Source organism: Schistocerca nitens, chromosome 1 (assembly GCF_023898315.1).
Source record: "Schistocerca nitens isolate TAMUIC-IGC-003100 chromosome 1, iqSchNite1.1, whole genome shotgun sequence".
Classification (NCBI taxonomy): domain Eukaryota; kingdom Metazoa; phylum Arthropoda; class Insecta; order Orthoptera; family Acrididae; genus Schistocerca; species Schistocerca nitens.
In genome coordinates, this window is record NC_064614.1 from 746242483 (window position 1) to 746266042 (window position 23560).

At 41.4% G+C, this 23560-nt stretch overlaps 1 protein-coding gene across 1 annotated transcript in view; it reads right to left on the reverse strand.

Moving 5' to 3' along the window:
* LOC126198283 (peroxidase-like) overlaps window positions 1-23560 on the reverse strand; it is a 187754-nt gene that overhangs the window by 142106 nt on the left and 22088 nt on the right. The window contains exons 3-4 of the mRNA XM_049934712.1: window positions 14752-14966; window positions 10479-10664 (exon numbers count right to left, since the gene is read on the reverse strand). Of these exons, the coding sequence (XP_049790669.1) occupies window positions 10479-10664; window positions 14752-14966 (401 nt within the window). The remainder of the gene's footprint in view (window positions 1-10478; window positions 10665-14751; window positions 14967-23560) is intronic.

Consider the following 23560-nt stretch of genomic DNA (forward strand, 5'->3'; position numbering starts at 1 on the left):
TGGAGGACTGATGACCTCAGATGTTAAATCTCATAGTGCTTGGTGCCATTTGAACCATTTCAACCTGACAGACTGTCAAAGGGGCCTCATTCTAAGTCTTCATTTTCCCGGCTGGTCCAGTCGTACAAATATCCAGATTTGTGGGGCATCCCATTGTGACAATGGCCCACTGCTGGATTGCAAGGCAGCGTGAGGGCAGGTATGCTTGTCGTCAAGATTCCGGTCGACCACGTCTGACTACCATCACAAGGGAGGATTGCCGTTTCATGCACCAAATACATCATAACCCCTCCACATCCGCGTCCGAGATCAGAGAACAAATAATGGACACTCTCAAACATTCTGGTTTGAGACTATCAGCAGCCAGATCTGGGAATTACCGTCCCCTGTGTAGGCTGCCGTTAATAACACGATACAAAAAAACTGTATTCGGAATGCTGACGTGACCGGGAAGCATGGATTGCTGATGAATGGCGTCGCATTGTGTTCAACAACGAATTGCGGTTCTTCACTATTCCGGATGATGGTCATCGTTGCTAAGTATGGTGGCCACATGGGGAGAGGTCCCATTCTTCTAATGTTCTGGAGAGACACAGCGGTTTTTGTTCCTGGCGTCATGTTGTGGGGACGCATTGGGTATGACTTAAGGTTATGGCTGGTAGTGACTGAATGAATTCTGACAGCACAACAGTCCAACGGGCATCCTGAGTTACCCCTCATCCTACAGTATCGTCTTGTCACTTTTTCAGTAGTCCGACGTTCGTCCATACACGTCGCTATGAACTACGTACGTGTTGTTAGATACTCTTGCGGCCAGCAAGACCCACAGACCTGTCCCCGAACGAACATATCTCGCAGGACTATGTTGGATCAAAACTCCATCCCACTGACAATATCCAGGATACCAAGTACCAGGGTTTCAACAATTGTGGGTCAGTCTACATTAGGAGATGTTACAACAGCTCTACGATACTACACACAACCGAATCAGTGATGTATCTACGCTAGAGGGAGTTCAACTTCATACAGATAAGTGGGCACCTTTTGACAAGTTCTTTATAACTTTGACTCGTAATTTTTATCACTGAAATAATACCACACACTCTCTCAACCTTTGAAGTTTCATGTCATTTCCTCCTCCCCTTCTGAGTGCTTAGTATTTTATTTATTTATTTATTATTATTATTTTTTTTTTTGACAGGTGGTGTACACTGAGGTCACAAAAGTCATAGGACAGAGATATGCACACACACAGATGGCGGTATTACAGCGTACACAAGGTATACAAGGGCAGTGCATTGGCGCAGCTGTCATTTGTACTCAGGTGATGCATGTGAAAAGGTTTCCAACGTGGTTATGGCCATATGACAAGAATTAACAGACTTTGAACGCAGAATGGAAGCTGGAGCTAGATGCATGAGACATTCCATTTCGAAAATTGTTAGGGAATTCAATATTCCGAGGTCTACTGTCTCAAGAATGTGCGAGAGTACCAAATTTCAGGCGTTAACTCTCACCACGGACAACACAGTGGCCGATGGCATTCTCTTAACGACTGAGAACAGCGAATTTTGCGTAAAGTTGTCAGTGCTAACAGACAGGCAAAACTGCATGATTAACCGCAGAAAGCAATTTGGAACGTACGAACAACGTATCCGTTAGGAGAGTGCAGCAAAATTTCTCGTTAATGGGCTATGGCAGCTGATTGCCGATGCGAGTGCCTTTGCTAACAGAACGACATCGCCTGCAGCGTCTCTCTTGGGTTCTTAACCATATCGGTTGGACCCTAGACGCCTGGAAAACCGTGGTTTGGCTAGATGAGTCCCGATTTCAGAAGGTAAGAGCTTGTAGTAGGATTGGAGTGTGGCGCAGACCCCACGAATGCATAGACCTAAGTTGTCAACAAGGCACTGTACAATCTAGTGGCGGCTCCATAATGGTGTGGGCTGTGCTTACATGGAGTAGACTGCATCGTCTGGTGCAACTGAACGGATCATTAACTGGAAATGGTTATGTTGGGCTACCTAGAGAGCAATTGGAACCATTCGGGGACTTCATATTCGCAAACTACGATGAAATTTTTATAGCTGTCAATGTTCCAGGCCAGAACATGGTGGACAGTTCGAGCGAATATTTTGGCCACATTGTCGCCCGACATGAATCTCATAGAACATTTACGGAACGTAATCGATAGTTCAGATCGTGCACAACATCCTGGGTCGGCAACACTTTCGCAATTATGGACGGCTATAGAGGCAACATGGTTCAATATTTCTACAGGGGCTTCAAACGACTTGTTGAGCCTATGTACATACATACATACATACATACATTAATCCTTGTTCCATAGATCATGAATAATAAATTTCGCATTGATGTGAAACGTGTTACTTTAAAATAAGTTTTCTTTACACAAAGTAATTAATAATTTTTTTCTTTTACAGTTCATGTCTTCTAAGAAATCATTTATTGAGTAAAAGGAGATGTCATTCAGAAATTCTTTTAATTTGCTTTTAAATGTTGGTTGGCTATCTGTCACACTTTTAATACTATTTGGCAAACGACCAAAGATTTTTGTGGCAGCATAATTCACCCCTTTCAGTGTCAAAGTGAGATTTTATCCGGAATAGTGAAGATCATTCTTTCTTCTAGTGTTATACCTATGCACTTCACTGTTATTTTTGAAGTGGGATGGGTTATTAATGACAAGTTTCATAAGTGAATATATGTAATGCGAAGGTACTGTGAATCTGCCGAGTTCCTTAAATAAATGTCTGCAAGGTGATCTTGGGTGGGCTCCAGCTATTATTCTGATTACACACTTTTGTACAATGAGTACTTTCTCTCTTAATGACGAACTGCCCCAAAATATGACGCTATATGAAAGCAGTGAATGAAAATAGGCATAGTAGGCTAATTGACTGATATGTTTATCACCAAAATTTGCAGCAACCCTAAAAGCATAAGTAGCTGAACCTAACTGTTTCAGCAGATCATCACTGTGTTTCTTTCAATACAAGTTCTCATCGATGCACCCACCGAGAAATTTTGAATATTCAGCCTTAACAACAGACTTCTATTCATGTCCATATCTATCAATGGTGTTACGACATTTACTGTACAGAATTGTATAAACTGTGTCTCTTTTTTTTTTTTTTTCAAAATTTAGTGAGAGTCCATTTGCAGAGAACCACTTAATAATTTTCTGAAAAACATTATTTGCACTTTCCCCAGCTGATTCTTGCTTGTTGGGTGTGATTACTATACTTGTATTATCAGCAAAAAGAACTAGCTTTGCACCTTCATGAATACAGAGTGGCAAGTCGTTAATATATAATAAGTACAATACGGGGTCCAAAACTGAACCCTGTGGGACACTGTTCTTGATACCTCCCCAGTTAGAGGACTCTGCTGGTTTTTGCATACTATCTGTACTGTCAATTTCTACCTTCTGCATTCTTCCAGTTACATATGAATTAAACCATTTGTGCACTGTCCCACTCATACCACAACACTTAGGCTTATCTAGAAGAATTTCATGATTCACACAGTCAAAAGCCTTTGAGAGATCACAGAATATCCCAGTGGGTGATGTTCGGTTATTCAATGGATTTAATATTTGATCAGTGAAATCATATATAGCAATTTCTGTTGGAAAGCCTTACTGAAAACCAAACTGACATTTTGTTAGTACTTCATTTTTACAAATAAGTGATGTTACTCTTGAATACATTACTTTTTCAAGAATTTTGGATAAAGCTGTCGGAAGTGAGATTGGGCAGTAGTTGTTATCATCATATCTATCCCCTTTTTTATGCAATAGTTTAACAACTGCATATTTCAGTTTATCTGGAAAAATGCCCTGTTTCAGTGAGCTATTACGTATGTGGCTGAGAATCCTACTTATTTGTTTGGAACAAGAAAGTACTCTGTGGAAATGCCATCAATTCCATGTGAGCTTTTACTTTTGAGTGAATTTATTTTTTTCCTAATTTCAGTAGGAGAGGTGGGTTGAATTTCAATTTCATCAAACTGCGTAGGTACTGCCTCTTCCACATACTGCCTTGTATTTTCTATTGAACAGCTGGATCCTGTTTTTATCTACAATACTTAAAAAAGAATATTAAAAATGTTTTCTGCTTCTGATTTCTCGTTAACAAACTTTATATAGTGTTTGATAGAAATACAGTATTCCTGTGCTCTCGATTGCCCTGTTTCCCTCTTAACAATTTTCCAAATTGTTTTAATTTTGTTATCAGATGTGCTAATCTCAGACTAATGGACATACTTCTGGACTTTTTAAAAACTTTTCTTAATACAGTGCATTAGTTTTTATAATGTTTCACTGTTTTGGGATCATTACTCCTCCTAGCTATAAGGTACATTTCCCTTTTCTGTTTACAAGACATTTTTATCTCTTTAGTAAGCCACGGATTTTTACATGGTATCTTACAATTATATTTCACTGTTTTCTCAGGGAAACTGTTTTCAAATATACTCAGAAAGGTATCATGAAACAGGTTAAATTTTAAATTAGCATCGTGTTCCCCGTACACCTCATTCCAGTCTAACTGTTGCAAGCTTTCCCTAAAATTTTGAATTGTTAAATCGTTAACTGAACGCATTATTTTGGAGGAATGTTTTGCATTACTGTAAAGAGCTGTTTCATATACTGTAACTAACTGTGCATCATGAACACTCAGGCCATTCTTAACAGGAAAAGTTTTTATTTGATTAAATTTATCTTGGTCTATGAAAACATTATCTATCAGTGTGCTTCTTTCCTGTGCCATCCGAGTAGGAAAGTCAATAACTGGTGTCAAATTGAAAGAACCAAGTAGTACTTCAAGATCAAGCTTTCTATCGGACTCTTTCAGAAAATCTACGTTGACATTCCCACAAACAATATTTAGCTTTCCTCTGGCTAACAGATAGCACAACAAAGAATCCAAGGTTTTCAGAAATAGTTGAAATTTCCCAATGGGGTCTTACACATGGCTACAAATATAAAAGTGCCATTATTTAGTTTAAGCTCACATGGACATGCTTCTATATGCTGCTCTACGCAAAATTTTTTTAGTTTCCAAATTTTCCACACTGTGACAGATTTTAACATATATGGCAACCCATCCTGTCTCCATAATGTCTCTACTTACATATGCTGAAAGCTTATATCCTCTTACATTTACCATTTCTATACCTGTGACTATATGATGCTCAGACAGGCATAGTACATCTATTCCACCCTCAGTTTCTAAATCTTCTAAACAAACAAGAAGCTCATCTACTTTGCTTTTTAATCCCCTGATATTCTGATGCAATATGTTAACATTATTTTTCACTGTGCTTTTATGTGAGTCATACTAAAATTATTTTTCACTGTGTGGTTATGAGAATCTTGTGATATTTTCATATGTCTAGTACCTGCCTGTCTGAACTTCTCATTAAGCTTAATTTCAATCAATGTAGGATGATTGGACACTGATCTTAGCTGAAAAAAGTACTCCCATGAGTTTCAGAGCCCCCTCCCCCCCTTGAAGATTTTGCTATCATCCCAGCTAGTTTACCATTCCCTTTCCTACTGAGATGCAGGTCATGTCTTGTGAAGTCCCACCTAACAATACCATCAACAGGAAACAAACCTATGGCTGAAAAAGTAGCCGCCTGAAGTAACTGATCTAGCTCCATATTGACCCTCCTAACAGAGCTGTTCAATTGGGTCCGATCATACCGCATGAAAGCAGGAACCAAGCCAACATTTGTACAGTTCGTTGCAGATGCTATTTTTACCAGGTCACACTCAATTTGTAGCACTGATCCCTGTCAATACTGTTTCCCGCCCCACCCACTACCACAACATGATCCGGATTTGTAAAACCCTTGCACATTGATCCTACATCCTCTATCATGGCGAGGTGCTGTATTACGCCGGCAACAGGCTGCCGGACACGATATTAGCAGGTATCCCATGACTTTTGTCGCCTCCGTATATATCTAACGTGACTGTGTCCGTACCGTGGCATTACATACCAATTGATGAGCCTCTAAAGATGATAATTTCATGCAAATAAAACAGAGCCACATATGAATGTTAAATTCATTTCCTTAAATCTTTTTCGAGGCGTAGATTACTTCCAGTTAGTGATGCTTTAAAGTTTTATGTACATTATACTGCCATGAAAGAGTTCCGCATTTGATGGAAATTATAGTAAAGTTTGTGCACTAAAACGAATACTGGATTCATAAAAAGCAGTTTTCCTGTGTTTTAGGACATATTGCAGATCTTAATAAAAGTCCTGGTATTATAACCTGTCGTCACGTACCATTCCGTTCCTTTGCGTTGACAACTAGGGTTAATCTACCTTAAGTTACTTCTTGATGAAGTATCATATTTATGAATGTTACTGTAGTGTTCGAGATGTTATTGCTTGTTCACGAAGACCTTCATAAGGGAGTAGATGTACTGTGAGGCGTTTTTGAGTACACCCAAGTGTTCAGAGTTGCCTATATTAGGACGTAGAGCATCAGTAACACATTATCTTTGTGTATAACGAATTTCCGCTTGTGGCACCTCTCTACAAGGAGATTGAGTTTACGCTGAAGGAAGACATTGGGGAGTTGGGGGGGGGGGGGTGATGCGTGGTGGAGTTTAGGAGTGTCTGTAGTGTACAGAAAATATAGGAGAGGGAATGCGACAGATATCTTATCTGTGTTAGCAGCAGGGTGAAAGATCTATGAGTCGGTGTGGTTGATTGTGACTAACGTAGGACGGTGCAGGCGAAAGGATGCTATTAGGCAGACAAGATGGAGCGCCAAGCTTAAGCCTCACAGGTTGCCCCCAAGCAGTGCTGCATGTCTAGGTGGAGACCAGACTTGGAGCTACAGGGACCCAGATATGTACACCTCAGCAAAAGATTTTAGAACAGAGGTTTCAACGGACAAATTAGGAGATTTGGAGGTTTCCCAGGAAACATAATCCACAACAGTGGAGGAATGCTCTAAACGGGAAACTTTGTGTGTGTCTGTGTGTGTCCCTTTTTAGCGTGGGGGAAAAAGGGGACGTTACACAACTACGGAAGTGTATGTGAAGTAATTCTATTGGTGAGATTAATAACCTGGGATGGCCAATTACGTGCATGGGCACAACCATAGAAATCGCTCCTAGTGATGCAGCTTGAGTGCTAGCGTTTGCAAGCCACTTCCCTGTAGATCGGAATTTGTTCGTTACATTGGTCCTGAGTGCAATGATCATTAGCGGAACAGAAGGCGACGTCAAGTCAGATAACATTTAGCAATATAAGTAAATCAAAAACTCTTGTATGGGCCCAACATTCATATTCGTGCACAAATTGTAAGGTGTCAGGCAAATCCAACACCTTCCATGAAAACCCTGACATGATAAGCAAATCCAGTAGTATGTCATATAGCTCCGAATAAATCGTGACATTAAATTAACCAAAGTAATACGAGTAACGAGTGAGCAAATGGAATACCACAGACTAACACAAGAATGCCTAAATGCATGTCATACCTTCCCACCGTGAGACAGACGCAGTTCCGAGGGGAGCAACGAGAACAGAAGCCGAGAGCAGAACCGTGTTAAGCTGGAAGGCCCTACGATAAGGGACGGACGGACACCCACGTCGCCAGCTAACCGCTAGGACCGCACCACCCGCAAGTTTTAGTGTGAGACTTTTTCGCGTCTCTGTTATGTCAAGACCACCCCACAGCCAATGTTAAAAGCTAGAGCCCTCCAGAAGAACAGTATAGATCTTACGATAACACAAAAAAGGCTACACCACCCGCAACTTTTAGCGTGAGACTTTTTCGCGTCTCTGTTACGTTAGGACCACCCCCCAGCCCATGTTAAAAGATAGAGCCCTCCAAAAGAACAGTATAGATGTTACGATAACACTAAAGGACCACACCAGCTGCAAGTTTTAGCGTGAGACTTTTGCGCGTCTCTGTTACGTTGCAAACTTTAAAAACATTGCCCCACCATGAAAAGTATAATGTTTCTCATTGGATAGACAGAATTTTTGTAGGCGGAGCTTAAGGTTAACATTGAGACCCTGATTGGTCACATAAAAATACAGCCAGGCAGTTTTAAGCCAACTTCGGTAAATTGTAGTAAGGAGAAGTTAGGACAGAGTTGCTTCCGAGACGGTGAGGTGAGCGGAGCTGTGCTGCCCGCCGCCCCCTGACGAACACCGACAAGGTAATGAACGCACGTGATGCCGCGTAACAGCGCATAAAGCTTAACTTAGAACTGCAGAAGTCTCATCTGTTACACCCCCTTTTTGCGTAATACTAGTGTCGATCGTCAATTAAAGCTCATGGTGTTCACATTTGCTGTAATTTACGACAAGTTAGATAAGTAATTAAAGATGATTGAGGGCCACTGTAGACCATTTTGATAGTTTTCTCTTTTGAGAAACTTAATTTAAACCTAGATTATAGATGTGATATGGCATAGGTCATCCTTCGATCCATTGTAGAACTTGGAAACCCATTCAGGGAATATTCGTTCACATTTTTGCTGAACGCAGTTGGTTTTTACCATCCTGTATCAAAACATTTCCTCTTATCAATAGTTCAATTTATAAACGATGTTTTGTGAGTAGAATAAAATTTCCAATGGTAAACTTAACTGCTTTTTCGACGTTATCTTACCAGCTAACTAAAAATAGGAAAGCCTTGAACCCCTTCCACTAAATTTAGTTAGTATTAAGATTCTTTTACAGGGAGTGCAGTGGAGCTGACGCTGAAATCATTAAGTATTTGGTTATATCATCGCTAGTCTCACTGAACTCTTCTGAATTCTACATGTCATGTGTGGTCTGACGTTCCCTTACCAGCAACAGGTCCCAGGTTCAAACTAGTCAATTCCCTAAAAACACGCTCAGAGCGTCGTTGCGCGAAAGTGGTAGGGAAACACGATATAGAACAAACAGAGACCACGCAGAATGTTTAGAAAATTTTAGCATAATTCCCTGTCATGGTAGCTTAATGGACATATTTTCTTTAAAACAGCACTAGTTGAAACTTATTGACGTCACGAAAATGATTTGTGAAAACTTATGTAATATTAATATAAAGGTTTGCTGCCCGCATCAGTGTGGCCGAGTCGCAGTTGCTAACTCGTTAGCAGGGGGTTCTGTTCCCCACGGGACTTATAGTTTGATTGCCAGCCGTACATTTGTCTCAGGGAATCAATAAGTAAAAGCTAGCAAATGACCGTGATAGGTTCTGATTAATACAATGGGCATAAGAGACACTACAGCCCGTATCCTAATAAACGGCAAGGAAAAAGCAGGTACATGTTGTGTTTACAAAATCACTTGCAGTGGCTACAACAGTTTGCATATTGGTCAAACAAGCAGGGCCATAACAAGTATGCTGACTCAACACAAACGCAGCTGCGGATTGCATGTCAGACTCCACCTTTGCCAAAGATGAGCTGAAGAAAGGACAGAAATATCGTATCCACACGGAAGTACTACATGTAGCCAAAAAAGGAAGAAAACTAAGACTTATTAGAAGCACTTCAGATAAACTGACATCTAGCTCAAAATACGCAGCCGGTTCTAAATGATCAATTACAGTTGAGCAGATCCTCACTTTTAAGCTTCACTTAATGCTCTCAACCACCACATAAACACAAACGGTCACTGTGACACATACTGATATACAAAACTGAAACATAACAGACTTTTCTATTCCTTACCACACAGACTTCAACAATATAACCTGTAATAATTTAATACTGTATATTTTAAGTATGTACTATGTTCAATATTGACCATTGCATAAAAATGTTATTAACTAAGTAAAACATATTTGTTTCTCAGTATACGTTGCTACTGCCCAAATATGGCGTCATGACCACATATCTTATGATAATGTAGGACTTTGTGTTCTAATTATTGTGTATAATAATGTCTGTTGCCTAGAGTTTAGTTTACAATGTAAAAAAACATGATGTTGCAAAATCCGTTGATGTCCATTGTACATTCCGACGGACTTGGGTAATTCCAGCAGGACATTGCGACGCCCCATACGTCCAGAATTGCTAAAGAGTGCCTCCAGGAACATTCTTCCGAGTTTGTGGACTTCCGCTGGCCACCAAACTCCCCAGACATGAACATTGTTGAGCATATCTGGGATGCCTTGCAACGTGCTGTTCAGAAGAGCTCTCCACCCCCTCGTTCTCTTACGCATTTATGGACAGCCCTGCAGGATTAACGGTGTTAATGTTCAGACATTAGTCGAGTCCATGCCACGTCGTGCTGCGGCACTTCTGCGTGCTCGCGGGGACCCTACACGATATTAGGCAGGTGTACCAGTTTCTTTGGCTGTTCAGTGTAAAAATAAAGGACTAATCAGAGCTGAAACGGTTCATCAATACACAAAATCTTTTGTGTGTCATCTTTTAGTGCTCGAGCGTGCTGGGTTTGCGTGATCAGGTCGGCACTCACCGTCGGCGGTGGGGATGGCGGAGAAGGCCGTGTCGTGGGCGAGCAGCTGCCCCCACTGCATGTGCGCCAGCGTCAGCACCTCGTCCCTGGACGCCGGGCCCGGCCGCTCGCGGAACAACTGCGCGCTCAGCAGGCGCGCCGTGGGCAGCGGGCCGCCGCGAGCAGACTGCCGCGGCGCGTGCACGCCTGCAACACCGGCGCCGCTCTGTAAGGTCAACTCGAACCAAACGTTTAACGTCGTGAGTTAAAACCTTATCGTGACAAGTACTATCTCCAGACAATCGCCGGCTGGGGTGGCCGAGCGGTTCTAGGCGCTACAGTCTGGAACCGCGCGACCGCTACGGTCGCAGGTTCGAATCCTGCCTCGGGCATGGATCTGTGTCATGTCCTTAGGTTAGTTAGGTTTAAGTACGTCTAAGTTCTAGGTGATTGCTTGTTAGATCTGTTTGGAAAGATACTGGAGAAATTGCTGGTTGACAGATTGGCAGCACACCGAGTGTTGTGCGGGATGAGCAGCAGGTAGTTCGGCTTCAGGCCGGGGTGGTCGGCATCTGATGCAATCGCCCTGGCGGCCGAGGTCTGTGGCTCTACACCGAACAATTACGTGGTTGGCATCATGGTGGACAACCTGTGGTGGCCTTCGCTCTTCTCCTGCTTGCGGGAGGAAGAGTGTCCAGGGCCGCTATATGGTTGCCTGAAGAGCTGTTGTGAGGATCGGGAGGTCTGGCTATCATCCCCTAGCGAGAGAGTTGGAAAAGCAATCACCAAAGGATGCCCCCAAGGATCCGTTTTAGGACCCCTCTTCTGGGACATCCACATGGAGCCACTTCTAGAAAGTTTACAACAAAGCGAAGTAGTGTTATAGGTGATAGCCTACGCAGATGGCCTCCTCCTGTTGGTCGGCGGCCGCAGCCGGGAAGACAGAACCAAAAATTGAGAGAGCCATAGAGAAACCCCAACAATGGTGCCACATGACTAAAATGACAATCTCACCCAGCAAACCCACATACCTGCTGTTAAAAGGATATCTAATTAGAAATCCCACTGTCAGAATTAACGGCTCACTAGTTCTCCGGCGACGTGAGACACGTTACCTAGGAGTCATAATTGATGAGAGGTGGAACTTCGGGAAACACATTGACACCGTAACCCAGAAAACTCTGCAGATATTAAACAATCTCATCTCGATAGGACACAAAAGATTCCATCTCCCCCCCCCCCCCCAAACCTTATTAAAGTTTACCATAACAGCATCCTAACCTCAGTTGTGGGTTACGACTCGGGAGTTTGGGCGCACAGGCTCACGAGGGTTGTGCCCGCCATGACAGTGAGAAGGGTCCAGAGAAGTATGATATTGAGATATGTGGGGGCCTACAGAACATCTCAAGGGGGCGCCCTATTAGCCATAATGGGGCTCTGCCCTCTGGACATCAAAATAAGGGAAGCGGCTTGGTACTGGGTAAAAAAGGGGAATGATGAGAAAATTGTAGACATCATGGGTGTCAGGGTGGAGGACAAAAGGGAAATAAGGAAAAGAGGGGAGGAACTTTGGCAGGGGTCTTGGAAGCATACCAGATGTGAGGGAGCACTTAGACATGAAATATTTTGAGCCAACACGACGACTGATCCATTTTCTCACTGGCCATGGACCCTACCCGACATACTTATGTCGATTTGGGAAGAGGGCTACACCCGCGTGCGACTGCGGCGTGTCAGAGGGTACTCCCGACCATGTGGTTTACGAGTGCCCCCTCTTCAATGATGTTGCGACTACATTTCGAGACAGACTTCCAAACCACGACACATATCGACTGCTTAGAAGTGAGGACACTTTCCAACTGCTAAATACATTGGCCAACGAGGTATCACGGAAAGTTTTAAAAGAATACTTGAGGGACATTTACTAAATAACTTTGACAGCCAACACTGATTGCATCCAGAGCCCTGTTCCCACACCGCCTGTGCGTGGACTGGCCGACTTTCCATCATAGTTTGAATCCGCCATGTGCAGGATTAGGGGGAGTGGGGCGGTCAATGCTACCGATGAGGACCTACACCGGATATAACGTAGGATAAGTTAGTTTGTAGGACTTAGTTTAGGAAAATTATGCTAGGGAACTGCAGCGAATCAACATAGTGTCCTGCTCTTCAGGTTTAGCTCGATGAGCAAGGCTATCAAAGTAGGTTTATATCTCACTGGCACACATGTGACGCTGCAGGCGATAGGTACTAGTTATAAGAAATAGATATAAGTCCTAGGTACTAGACATTAAATGCCCTTTGTATGTAATACTAACTGTAGCTCACTTGATAATTGTAGTTAGCTGCAACATAATTACCAGTTGTATAATTATTATGACCTACTAATCAGATAAGGAAGTGGGTTAATATTGTATAATTATTATGGTTTGTAATAAAGATTTTTTAAAAAAAAGTTCTAGAGGACTGATGACCCCAGAAGTTAAGTCCCATAGTGTTCAGAGCCATTTGAACCATCCAGACAGTCTCTGCAGTGATGGACAATCACTCTAAAGTCTCTTGACTCCAACAAACATCAGGTAAAAAATTTGGAAGTCATGTATAGTACATAGGGTGATTTTGCTAAAGTGGGGACAAACTGCACGAAACGACCCCTCAGAGGATGAGGAGGAAGAAACGCCGCACGGAAATGTTTGCAGGGGAGCTACACCCACTAGAGGGTGGAGATGAAAGATCTCTGACAGTGCCCCAGTCAACAACAGTTAGGTGGGCCGCCAGCATATGGTAAGCCAGACGACCGTGTCGAGCATTCGCCACTACAATTGCCTCCTCTTTGATGTCGTATGTAAACAGAGTAGAGGACTGGGCCCATTACGGAGCCTTGTGGCATTCCAGCCTCTATCTGTCTGATCGAGCTTTCGGCTCCTGGAACGTGCACGTGCACACCAGTTGCAACGCGTGCAGGCGTTACTACCTACGGACAACCCCTGTGGCGACGGTTTTGTCGCTGGTTCGTCGCTCAGGCCACCAAGGTGCTGAGATTTCTGTCAACCATCCTATTCACAGATGGGGTTGACTTTACGAGGTGCGGTATCGCCAACCTTCACAGCATCCTCCCTTGCCGAATGGACAGTCGCCATAGTATGGTGGTAGCAAACCATGGGCACGCGTTCAGCCTCAATGTGTGCGCAGGCATGATTGGTGGCCGCCTCGTGGGACAAGTCATACTGCCACAATTCTTCACAGACGAGACATATCTGCACTTCCTGCACGTCACCTTGCCTCCCCTGCTAGAACACTTGCCTTCGGTGGCAAAACTATGAATCTTAGTGTCTGCAGCTCTACGTTTATTGTAACTTCTGTCTGTTCCTAGGCAGTAGAAATACGAGATTTTTTTCTGTGCGTCTCATGTTGTGAAATATGCCAACGCCTCTGCCCCTGTGGTAACACCGCTTCCCATCAAATCACCAAAGTTATACGCCGTTGGGCTTGACTAGCACTTGATGAGTCACCATCCAGGTCTGCCAACTGCTGACAAGCAACGTGCACCCAGCCCCTGTGAGGCCAATTGAGGAACTGTCTGATTGAGAAGTAGCGGCTCTGGTCACGAAACCTGATGAGGGATGGGAGAGTGGTGTGCTGATCACATGCCTCTCCATATCCGCACCCGGTGACGCCTGTCAGCTGAGGATGACATGGTGGTCATTCGGTACCGCTGGGCCTTACGAGGCCTGTTCAGATGGAGTTTAGTTCAGTTTTTTTCTGTTGTTAATTATCATTGAACAGACTTGGTATTTTTCCTGAAACGTCATCACACTAGTACATGTTGACCAAAGCAAGTAGCTATAGATCTTTGTGAAAGTTATTCTTATTTCTAGCATTAATTTCATGAAATGAATTCTTGGCTCGAAAAAGAGATTTATTATTTACCACATTTTTAATTAAGGAGTAAATATTGTGGGAAGCAACTGACTTCACGCCAATGTCCTGAATTAAATTCCAAAACCATCTGCAGTGTCTCGTGAAATGGAGATGTGCAGCACAGTGATATATGCTGGCACTGTATTCCTTCTGTCATCATCATACAACACAAACATGATATATGTCGATACTCAACTGATCCAACTATGAGACGACTTTGGTTCTTTCTGAAAGCAAAAAAAACCTTTTGAATTAGGTGGCTGAATCTACCTACCGGGCTTTCCCAGCTATGTGATTAAGTTTGAGCACTTATTGAAGTCGATCAGTTGGGCTGTACAAGAACTGTTAAGTACGCTGCCGAGTCGGTACTCACCGTCGCTGTAGACAGGCGGCAGGAGTCGCGTGTAGGGGGTGTTGGCTGCGCCCCAGACGGGGTTGAGCGGGTTGTTGCAGGTGCCGTCCAGCGTGCGGTAGCGCAGGCTGCGCCTGCAGTTGGGTCGGCGGTCGTACTGGCAGTCGGCGGCGGGCACTGAGCTCAGGTTGAGCGCCCCCAGCAGCGAGCCAGCCAGGGGCAGAGGGGCAGGCCACCTGCAGCACACGGCTCAAGGGGTGGAAGTGGCGCGCTACGCCGCACCACGCGATCACATGGTGGGCGCCAGTTGCTAAAGCTACACTGCTTATTACGATACTTTAAACTATGGATCCCATTGTCTGTGGAATACAGCCACATTTACATCTACATCTACTACATCTATAGCTACTATCTGAAAACTGATACGAAGTGTACCGCTGAGGACTCATCTTTTAGCACTTTTTCCTATTACGAGGGTCACTCCAAAGGAAATGCACACTATTTTTTTAAAATTCATCTTTTATTGTACATGTCTGAAAGTCTTACAGGGTGTAGATACATCCTTTAGGAACAATATTTTCATTTCTCCACATAATTTCCATCCCTATCAACTGCCTTACACCGTCTTGGAACCAGCGCCTGTATACCCGCACGGTAAAATTCTGGACCAACCTGTTGGAGCCACTGTTTGTCAGCGTACGCAAGGGAATCATCATCTTCAAACCTTGTTCCACGAAGAGAGTCTTTCAGTTTCCCAAAGAGATGATAGTCACATGGAGCCAGGTCAGGACTGTAAGGCGGGTGTTTCAGTGTTTTTTGTTGTTTTTCTTGTTTCTTTGTGAACCACTATCAACATCGCGGGAACCCACCTGACACAAACCTTTATTAATGCTAACACTTTCAGTATTCTGCAAACACTTCCTTCCCCTATCCCAACGTAGCGTGACAATTCGTTCATTGTGATGCGTCTGTCAGCAGTTACCAATTCTTTAACTCTCTCCACATTGTCTGGAGTGTGTGCAGTATGAGACCTGCCGCTGCGAGGACAATCCTCAATATTGCCGTGCCTGTTTTCATCCCGTAACCTGCTTGCCCGCCGACTAACTGTACTGCGATCGACAGCAGCATCTCCATACACCTTTTTGAACCTCTTGTGGATGTTTCCCACTGTCTCGTTTTCACAGCACAGGAAATCTATGACAGCATGTTGCTTCTGACGAAGAAGTGTAGCAGCCATCTTGAAGACATGCTGTGACGGCGCCACTCAAGGGAACAGGTTGAACTAAGTTTGAAAACAAGCGGGAAGGATGTATCTACACACTGTAAAACTTTCACACATGCAGAATGAAAACTGTATTTTTACAAAAATAGTGTGCATTTCTTTTGGAGTGACCCTCGTACATCCACTCATGGAGTATGGGTAAAATCATTGCTTAAAAGCCTCTGTGTGTATTGTAATTAGTCTAACATTGTCTTCATGGTTCCTACGAGGGTGACGCAAAGGGGCAGTAGAATATTCAGAGATTCCTTACTCCAAGTACATTCTTGAGGTTCTGCAAGTGAGATTACGCAAATGCTATATTACTCCTCTTTGATGTTACAAAAATCATGTTGCCTTCATCAACTAATATTTAGAGTCAGGCATTTCAGTAATTTCTGTGTGAGGAAATAAAATGTCATGATGAATTTCCTTGCACTGTTTAGCAGTTATCAAACAACAGATTTAATTAACTGCACAGTATTTATGTGTGCCTGTAAGAATAAGCAACAAAATAAAAGTATAATCACATTTCCACAGATTCTAGAATATGAGTAAGTGAATTCAGAAATTTGTAGCTGAACTGTAAAATCTTCTGCTAACTAATGAAAATTTCTTTTCACTACCCTAAGCATAAATTATATACAGTAGGTAAAAAAGCTGACAGCCATAACCACCATTTTAATCACATAGGTAACCTCAGCTTAATAAAAAAAAGTAGTTTCAATCTTTAATCTGGAGTACTAAATACATTCTAACAAAAATTTAGGGGTAAGAGGGGGCAAAGGGGTACATGAGTCAAACGTCCAAATCTAGTGTTTATCCTACATGTAAGTGTAGTGTGGCAGCTCTGAAACTTCAGTTGAGAGCTTTTATTGTGGAAGAGTCAGGTGTATTGTGTTAGTGTTGAAGCTTTCGGGATACGATGTGAGTTAGGGTTTTGGACCTTACGATCTAAGTATTTACCATGTAATTGATGGGTATCTGCTATAACAAAATCCCAAAGAATCACTAACACCTCGTATTTAAATATATAGCCTAACTCACGCTTTAAGCTTCTTGTTAGTTTAGCAAGTTGCCATACATGGCAGCTGATACCAGAAGTTCAGAAATCAGCGCCACAGGGCAAATGTCCACACGTGTACCTTTGCCTGAAAACGTTTGTCTTTTAGTTCTTTGGTTTTAATGTTATTTAATATTTTTAATGGACCTTAACTTATACGTAGTTCACTATTTCACATCGAACGATTCAATTTTTTTACAGGGGAAACTAAACTGGCGGAGCGCTGTATCAGTCTGGATTCTATGTTCTATGGCCTTACGTTTAAACACTTCCAACATTTATCATACCAGTCTGTCGAAACTAATGACGTAAACCACCCACTGAATATAGAAACCCAAGAGGCAGGGGAAAACTGGGCTCTCTAATTCATAGCTTGTCATAATTTAATTTTGACACAGCTGGAGAAAATAAATATAGGGAGGACAGTGGGTTTCATTGAAACAAAAATGGAACCTCTTTCAGCAACTTTGCAATCTAAATATAATTTTCCGTCACATCAAGTCTTCATTATAATGAAGACGAAACAGAAATATGGACTGTACCTAAAAAAATTCAGAAAATGGTGGCACGAAAAGGCCAAATAATAATAATAATACAATGTGTTTCCTTATGTTAAAATGTTTTGTATTAAAATTAATGATATGTTTGTGCTGTGGTTTGATACTGAATAGGAGTACGACGGTGGAGACAATGATGATGATTATGACTTTGATAATTTTGCTATAGTAAAACATTATACAGTTGAATAATGGCAATAGCTTGACAAATACCGTAATTCTCCCTTAGTCTGTTTTAATTATAATAAATTCTTTTTGTGTGGAATTTTGTCCCGTAACAATAGATTGTTTTCTCCAGGCCTAGGCAAAGGTCAAATTTCTTCATTTGTAATATTTTGTTAAATATAACTTTAACACATCATACAAACAATCTTGAACTTATGGTATCGTGAAGGTAAGATCCTAGGTGTATTATGTACGCCGGTCGTAGTGGCCGAGCGGTTCTAGGCGCTTCAGTCCGGAACCGTGCGATCACTACTGTCGCAGGTTCGAATCCTGCCTCAGGCATGGATGTGTGTGATGTTCTTAGGTTAGTTAGGTTAAGTAGTTCTAAGTTCTAGGGGACTGATGATCTCAGATGTTAAGTCCCATAGTGCTCAGAGCCATTTGAACCATTTGTATTATGTACAATTTCCATTGTCATGTGACAAGAGAAGCAGAAATAAGAAATAGAAAAGTGTTAAGTGCGCCATGGAAAGCAGCGTCTGTAGGCCCCCTTACTTATAAATTCTTGTTAGAAAAGCATTCTAAACAGGTAGGTTGAGTATCAAATTGTAATTACTGACAACACAAAACTATTTTAAATCATCAAATCAGTGGAATATCTGCATCACGCTAATTAAACGAGTAACTGAAGTAAGTTAAAAGATAAATCGGTAGGCCCCCTGTTATACGTATATTAGTTTCGATGGCCATGTTAGTGCTACGCTTTCAACAATGTCCTTGCGTAACTACAGAGACACTTTATATCTTGTTGCGCTCCTGGTTTGAGAAGTGAGATAGTGAATTCACGTTTGGTCGCTTTCCATCAAATCCGCCTGCTCTGAACACGGAGGAACACATATGAACGCTATTGGGCGCCAGGTCAGCAGCTACAAACGACTGATCCGTAATTTACAGGAATTGCGGGACCTGGGCGTAGTTATATGGTGCCACATACCATTGGAAATCTATAAAGGACTTGTCGAATTCATGCCACACAGAATGTCGCTGTATTACTCTGCAAAAATGGAGCAGCACAGTATTAAGTGGGTGGTTATAACGTTTTGGCTCCTGATGCACCAACTCTGCAAACCACTAAGAAGTTCATGGCAGAGAGCACTTAGCATTGTACCACATGTTAGGTTTCCTTTATGCTCCAGTCAGATATTGAAAATGACTACTTTAACGCCTCTGTGCGTGCTGTAATTAATCTAATTTTGTGTCCGTGGTACCAACGGAAGCAATAAATAGTGGGCTGAAGAATATCTGTGTCCTAATTTAGTACTGGTTCTCGAGATTTTGTAAGAAGACTTCACAAGATTTTTTCCTCTCCTTTCAGGAGTCTAGTAATTCAGGTTTTTCAACATTTCCGTGACAATCTGCCTTGAGTGAAACAAACCTGTCATCGTTCCTTCTGGCTGACTTCGTATACATACCACATCCCCTGATAGCCCTATGTTGTATGGGTCCACACACTTGAGCAATATTCCATAATGGAACGCCCAAGTGATTTGTTGATTTATGTATCCATTATAATAATAATAATAATTATTATTATTATTAGATCTTGGGTTTCCTTAGCACGATTGATTAATGGTGTGCGTTCGGGCATACAGATCAGTTGTGGTTCAATTTTATGCACAATATTTCGACAACTGACGAAACGGCATGCCTTACGTTGGGCAGGCTGTTGCAGCACTCGAGGACACGCACACAGAACATTAGCGACACACCCGACTAAAACAACCAAGCAAACCAGTTCTGCCTTAGCACAGCCTCAAACGCAATCAAAACTGAACACAACGAGATGAGTATCACAGCATAATACTTCCAGTTTCCGGGACAACGTAATTAAGGAGTCTGTCGAAATATAGGAGTCGTTAAACGTATTAAACCCTGACGGAGGTTTAGATTGAAACAAGGCTTTGGGTCCAGCACTCACTTTACTAACATCGCCAAGGCCATCCCATCCAACAACGCTGGAAAACACTAAGAGAATGTAGACATATGTCTCATGGAAATAAAAGTGTGTCTCTCAGTAGCAAAACAACATCAAACTTCGTAACGGGTGCGGGTGCCCTAACTCGGCTATAAATATCGGCTCTACACCAACAGTATTTCACAATCTGGTTGGACTCCACTCAGCGAGTATGTGTAACAACACAGCTTGCAACACCTGAAGAAGACGACTAGGCTGGTGGTCGAAACGTGCATGAAACTGAATCTGCTGTACACCCGAAAACATACCGTTAATAACAATAGTAAATAATAATCAGCATTATTCTGAAATCGCTGATAATGTCCTATGAAATTGTGAGAGGTGTCAGAGTAGTTAATTCAGTAATTAGTATTCAAAAAAGAGGACTTGAAATGCTAGTCCATTTATCCAGATTACATTCAAACTATGCTGACTTTGAAGTCGCACTACTACGTTAGTGTGGTCTAGTAGACCCCATAATTTAAAAATCAGAACGAAGTTTGGGAAAACAGCAACGATCATTTAATGCTATAAGTATGTAGAAAATGTGCAATGATCTTTCTGATTAGATCAAACTACTCGTAATTTCCACACTAAAAAGCACAAGTGGGGACAAATAAAAACCACACATTTGCATAGGTTTTATTTTTCTGTCAACATTCCACACACACACTTCATATATTAATTTTATTTGTGCATTTCCTTTGTGCCTCTTGAAGTTTACTTATCCCTAAAATGAGTTTATGGTCCTTCCTGAACTTTTCACTATTTGCTCTTATTTTGATACATGTACATGAAAATATAATATTTATCAAGTGATCAGAAACAAGCAAATACCAAGCTTGCAAGGTATGTCCAAGTTCAATGTTCCCAGCAACACCCTGCAGTTGTGGAAATTAACAGAAATACTATCAGATTTTTACTCCACTTAAATTAAGAATTTTTCCAAAGTAAAAATTGGTTTGGATATGGATTTTTGCCTGTCTTGTCTTCAGGAAACATCTGAAGGTCCATACGACTTATATTCATGATTACATGCGACGAAATCAATCCAGCATTTGTCTTCTTCTTAATCGCAAAAGTGTGAATCATTGAGAATCATTTTCAGACTCTGTAAGGGACCTGTCAGATCGCGAAATCACATAGCCTAAACATCTTGCCAATGGAAACTTTTATAAGAAAGATTTTGCGAAGTGAGCGAAGCAGTGGGGGAAGGAAAGGTACAGTACAGTATTTCATGCGATTAGCCTTTATATTCCGACAGAAAAACGTGGCGAGTGTTTAATTGCTTAGAGTTTACCCATCTTCTATAAAGTATTTGTTAGTTACACACAAACCTACTTTATGAATCAGTGTATCTGTTAGTAAAAAATGCATGAAAATCCCTGCAGTACGTACTAAGATTAGACTTGACGTACAGACTTGAATTCATCTGCGTTCAGTCAATTTGCACAAAATATTTATAAATCTTCCTTGTGAATCAGTATATCAGTTCACCTTCATGCTGTTTGGGTCCAAATTGAAAAATTTTCTGATATTTCACCTTTTAACAGTAGTAATGGAGAACACTTCCTCCAGTGTTCAAATAAAATATAAACTACTGACGATTTACTCCTGCTTTGCGCAGGTAGCAATAAGTATTTATACCATATGACTTGTCTGGTGTAGTGGTAATAAATTACAGATTCTAACCCTCCTCGAGAATCAGTCTGTCTCTTAATGAAAGCTGTATCAAAATCCCTACAGTAGTTCATGCGCTTAGCCTTAATATTACGACAGAAAAACGCGGCGAGTGTTTAATTCCTTAGAGTTTACCCATCTTCTATGAAATATTTGTTAGTTACACACAAACCTTCTTTATGAATTAGTGTATCTGTTAATGAAAAATGCATCAAAATCCCTGCAGTATGTACGGAGATTAGACTTGACATACAGACTTGAATTCATCTGCGTTCAGTCAATTTGCACAAAATATTTATAAATCTTCCTTGTGAATCAGTATATCAGTTCACTTTCACATACTCAGTGGGGGGATGCTTTAATTTAGAATATGTAGTGGTAGGTATGTATAAATTCTGGTCAAGCTTCACCGCTCTTTGGAGCTCTGATGACTAATATTCTGCTTTTCCAACCAGATACGACCTCCTCCATAGCTGATCGGTTGCACTGTTATGAATCCTTCAACACCACGGTTGTGAACATGACCTAAAATCAACAGACAGAGTTACCTGATGCGACCTATTGTAAGTTCTCAGAGCAGACTAACTTACAGTATCAGCAAGAAACTGAATTTGGTTTATAGCAACATGTACAGATTTGAAGAGACACACTCAGTACAAAATGAACTAATGAATGTATATAGGACATTCAGATTCCAAAGAGAGCTAAATTCGCATTACTTGACACCGCTAGCCTTTACACAAATGTAACTGTCAAGGAAACAATAGGAATTATTAAAAACGACTTCCTTAAGCACAGATCTTAACTTTACTAGATATATTTGAGTACATTGATTTGTTAACACTAGTACTATCACATACCTACTTTTCAATTAAAAATGAAAGGTTCCAACAGAAAGATGCCCTAGTTATGGGAGCTGCCTTGCTAATTTACTTGATGACATTTTCATAAACAACTTAAAATGGAAGTTATTTAAAGAAAACCTCCAGATAGTTTATAAAGGCGATATATTAAAAAGGATATGTAGATCAGATATTAATTTTATTTGGTGACACAACAGAAAAAATTGAGGACCTTGCAAAAGAAATGAATAAAATAAAACAGTATATCATCTTCACGTAGGAACACCAGGCAGTCAAAGATTTAAATTTCCTGGATTTCCAAAGTAACTTCAATAACATATATAAATTTCAATAGTGTCAATTGCTTACAATAATAACTACAGTCCAAAACAAATAGATGAGCTAAATATTGAAATGAATTCTCACATAACCAATCACAAAGGCAAACCAACACCAAATAACACCACAGCTCAGCTAACATCCATATATGTGAGCAGGCACTTTTTAGGAAAACTGTCGTATAAAGAAACAAACTTTTTCTGAGGAACAAATATTAGAATCAGCTTTTGCAAAAATAACGAAATAAAGAACAAAGCCATCCATACTGTTAACAATGACAGTATGTCACACAATCTATCAGAAATACCCAAACTTAACTTCATTTCACCTTCGAAGGTATACATTGGCCAAACAGGAAGAAATTTCAGTATACTATTCTGATAATACATGGATGCTCTTCACTTTAAGGAACTTAAGCAAATCCACATTTGCCTTATATATAGCTAAAGAGGAACGTTAAGAGACAATCTACAAGTGCTTCATTTGGCCAACAAAGGTAAAAGAATGAGCCTACTCGAAGAAATTTAAATTTATTCTCACAAATGTGCATCCCCAGATGACATACACGACCAGTGGTACTCAACAAAGTGTTTCTAAGAAATGTCCATAATTATTTATATGACTATTGTCATATCCATTACGAGCCCATCCAGTGTATACAGGGTGAACATTATCTAAACTGACAAACTGCAGGTACGGATTCCTGACTGGAAATGTAGGAAAGATGGTACTGTGAAGATGTGTCCGGAAATGGACGGTATGCGTGCAACTTCAACAAATAGTCTCAGAACACAGTAAAGAGCAGCACTGCATCCAAGTCACAACAGGCGATCAGAGGTCCTCCATGGGATTTCAGGTTGTAGGGATTGTAGCAGTTGTCATACAGGATACACATAATCGTACTGTGGCTCA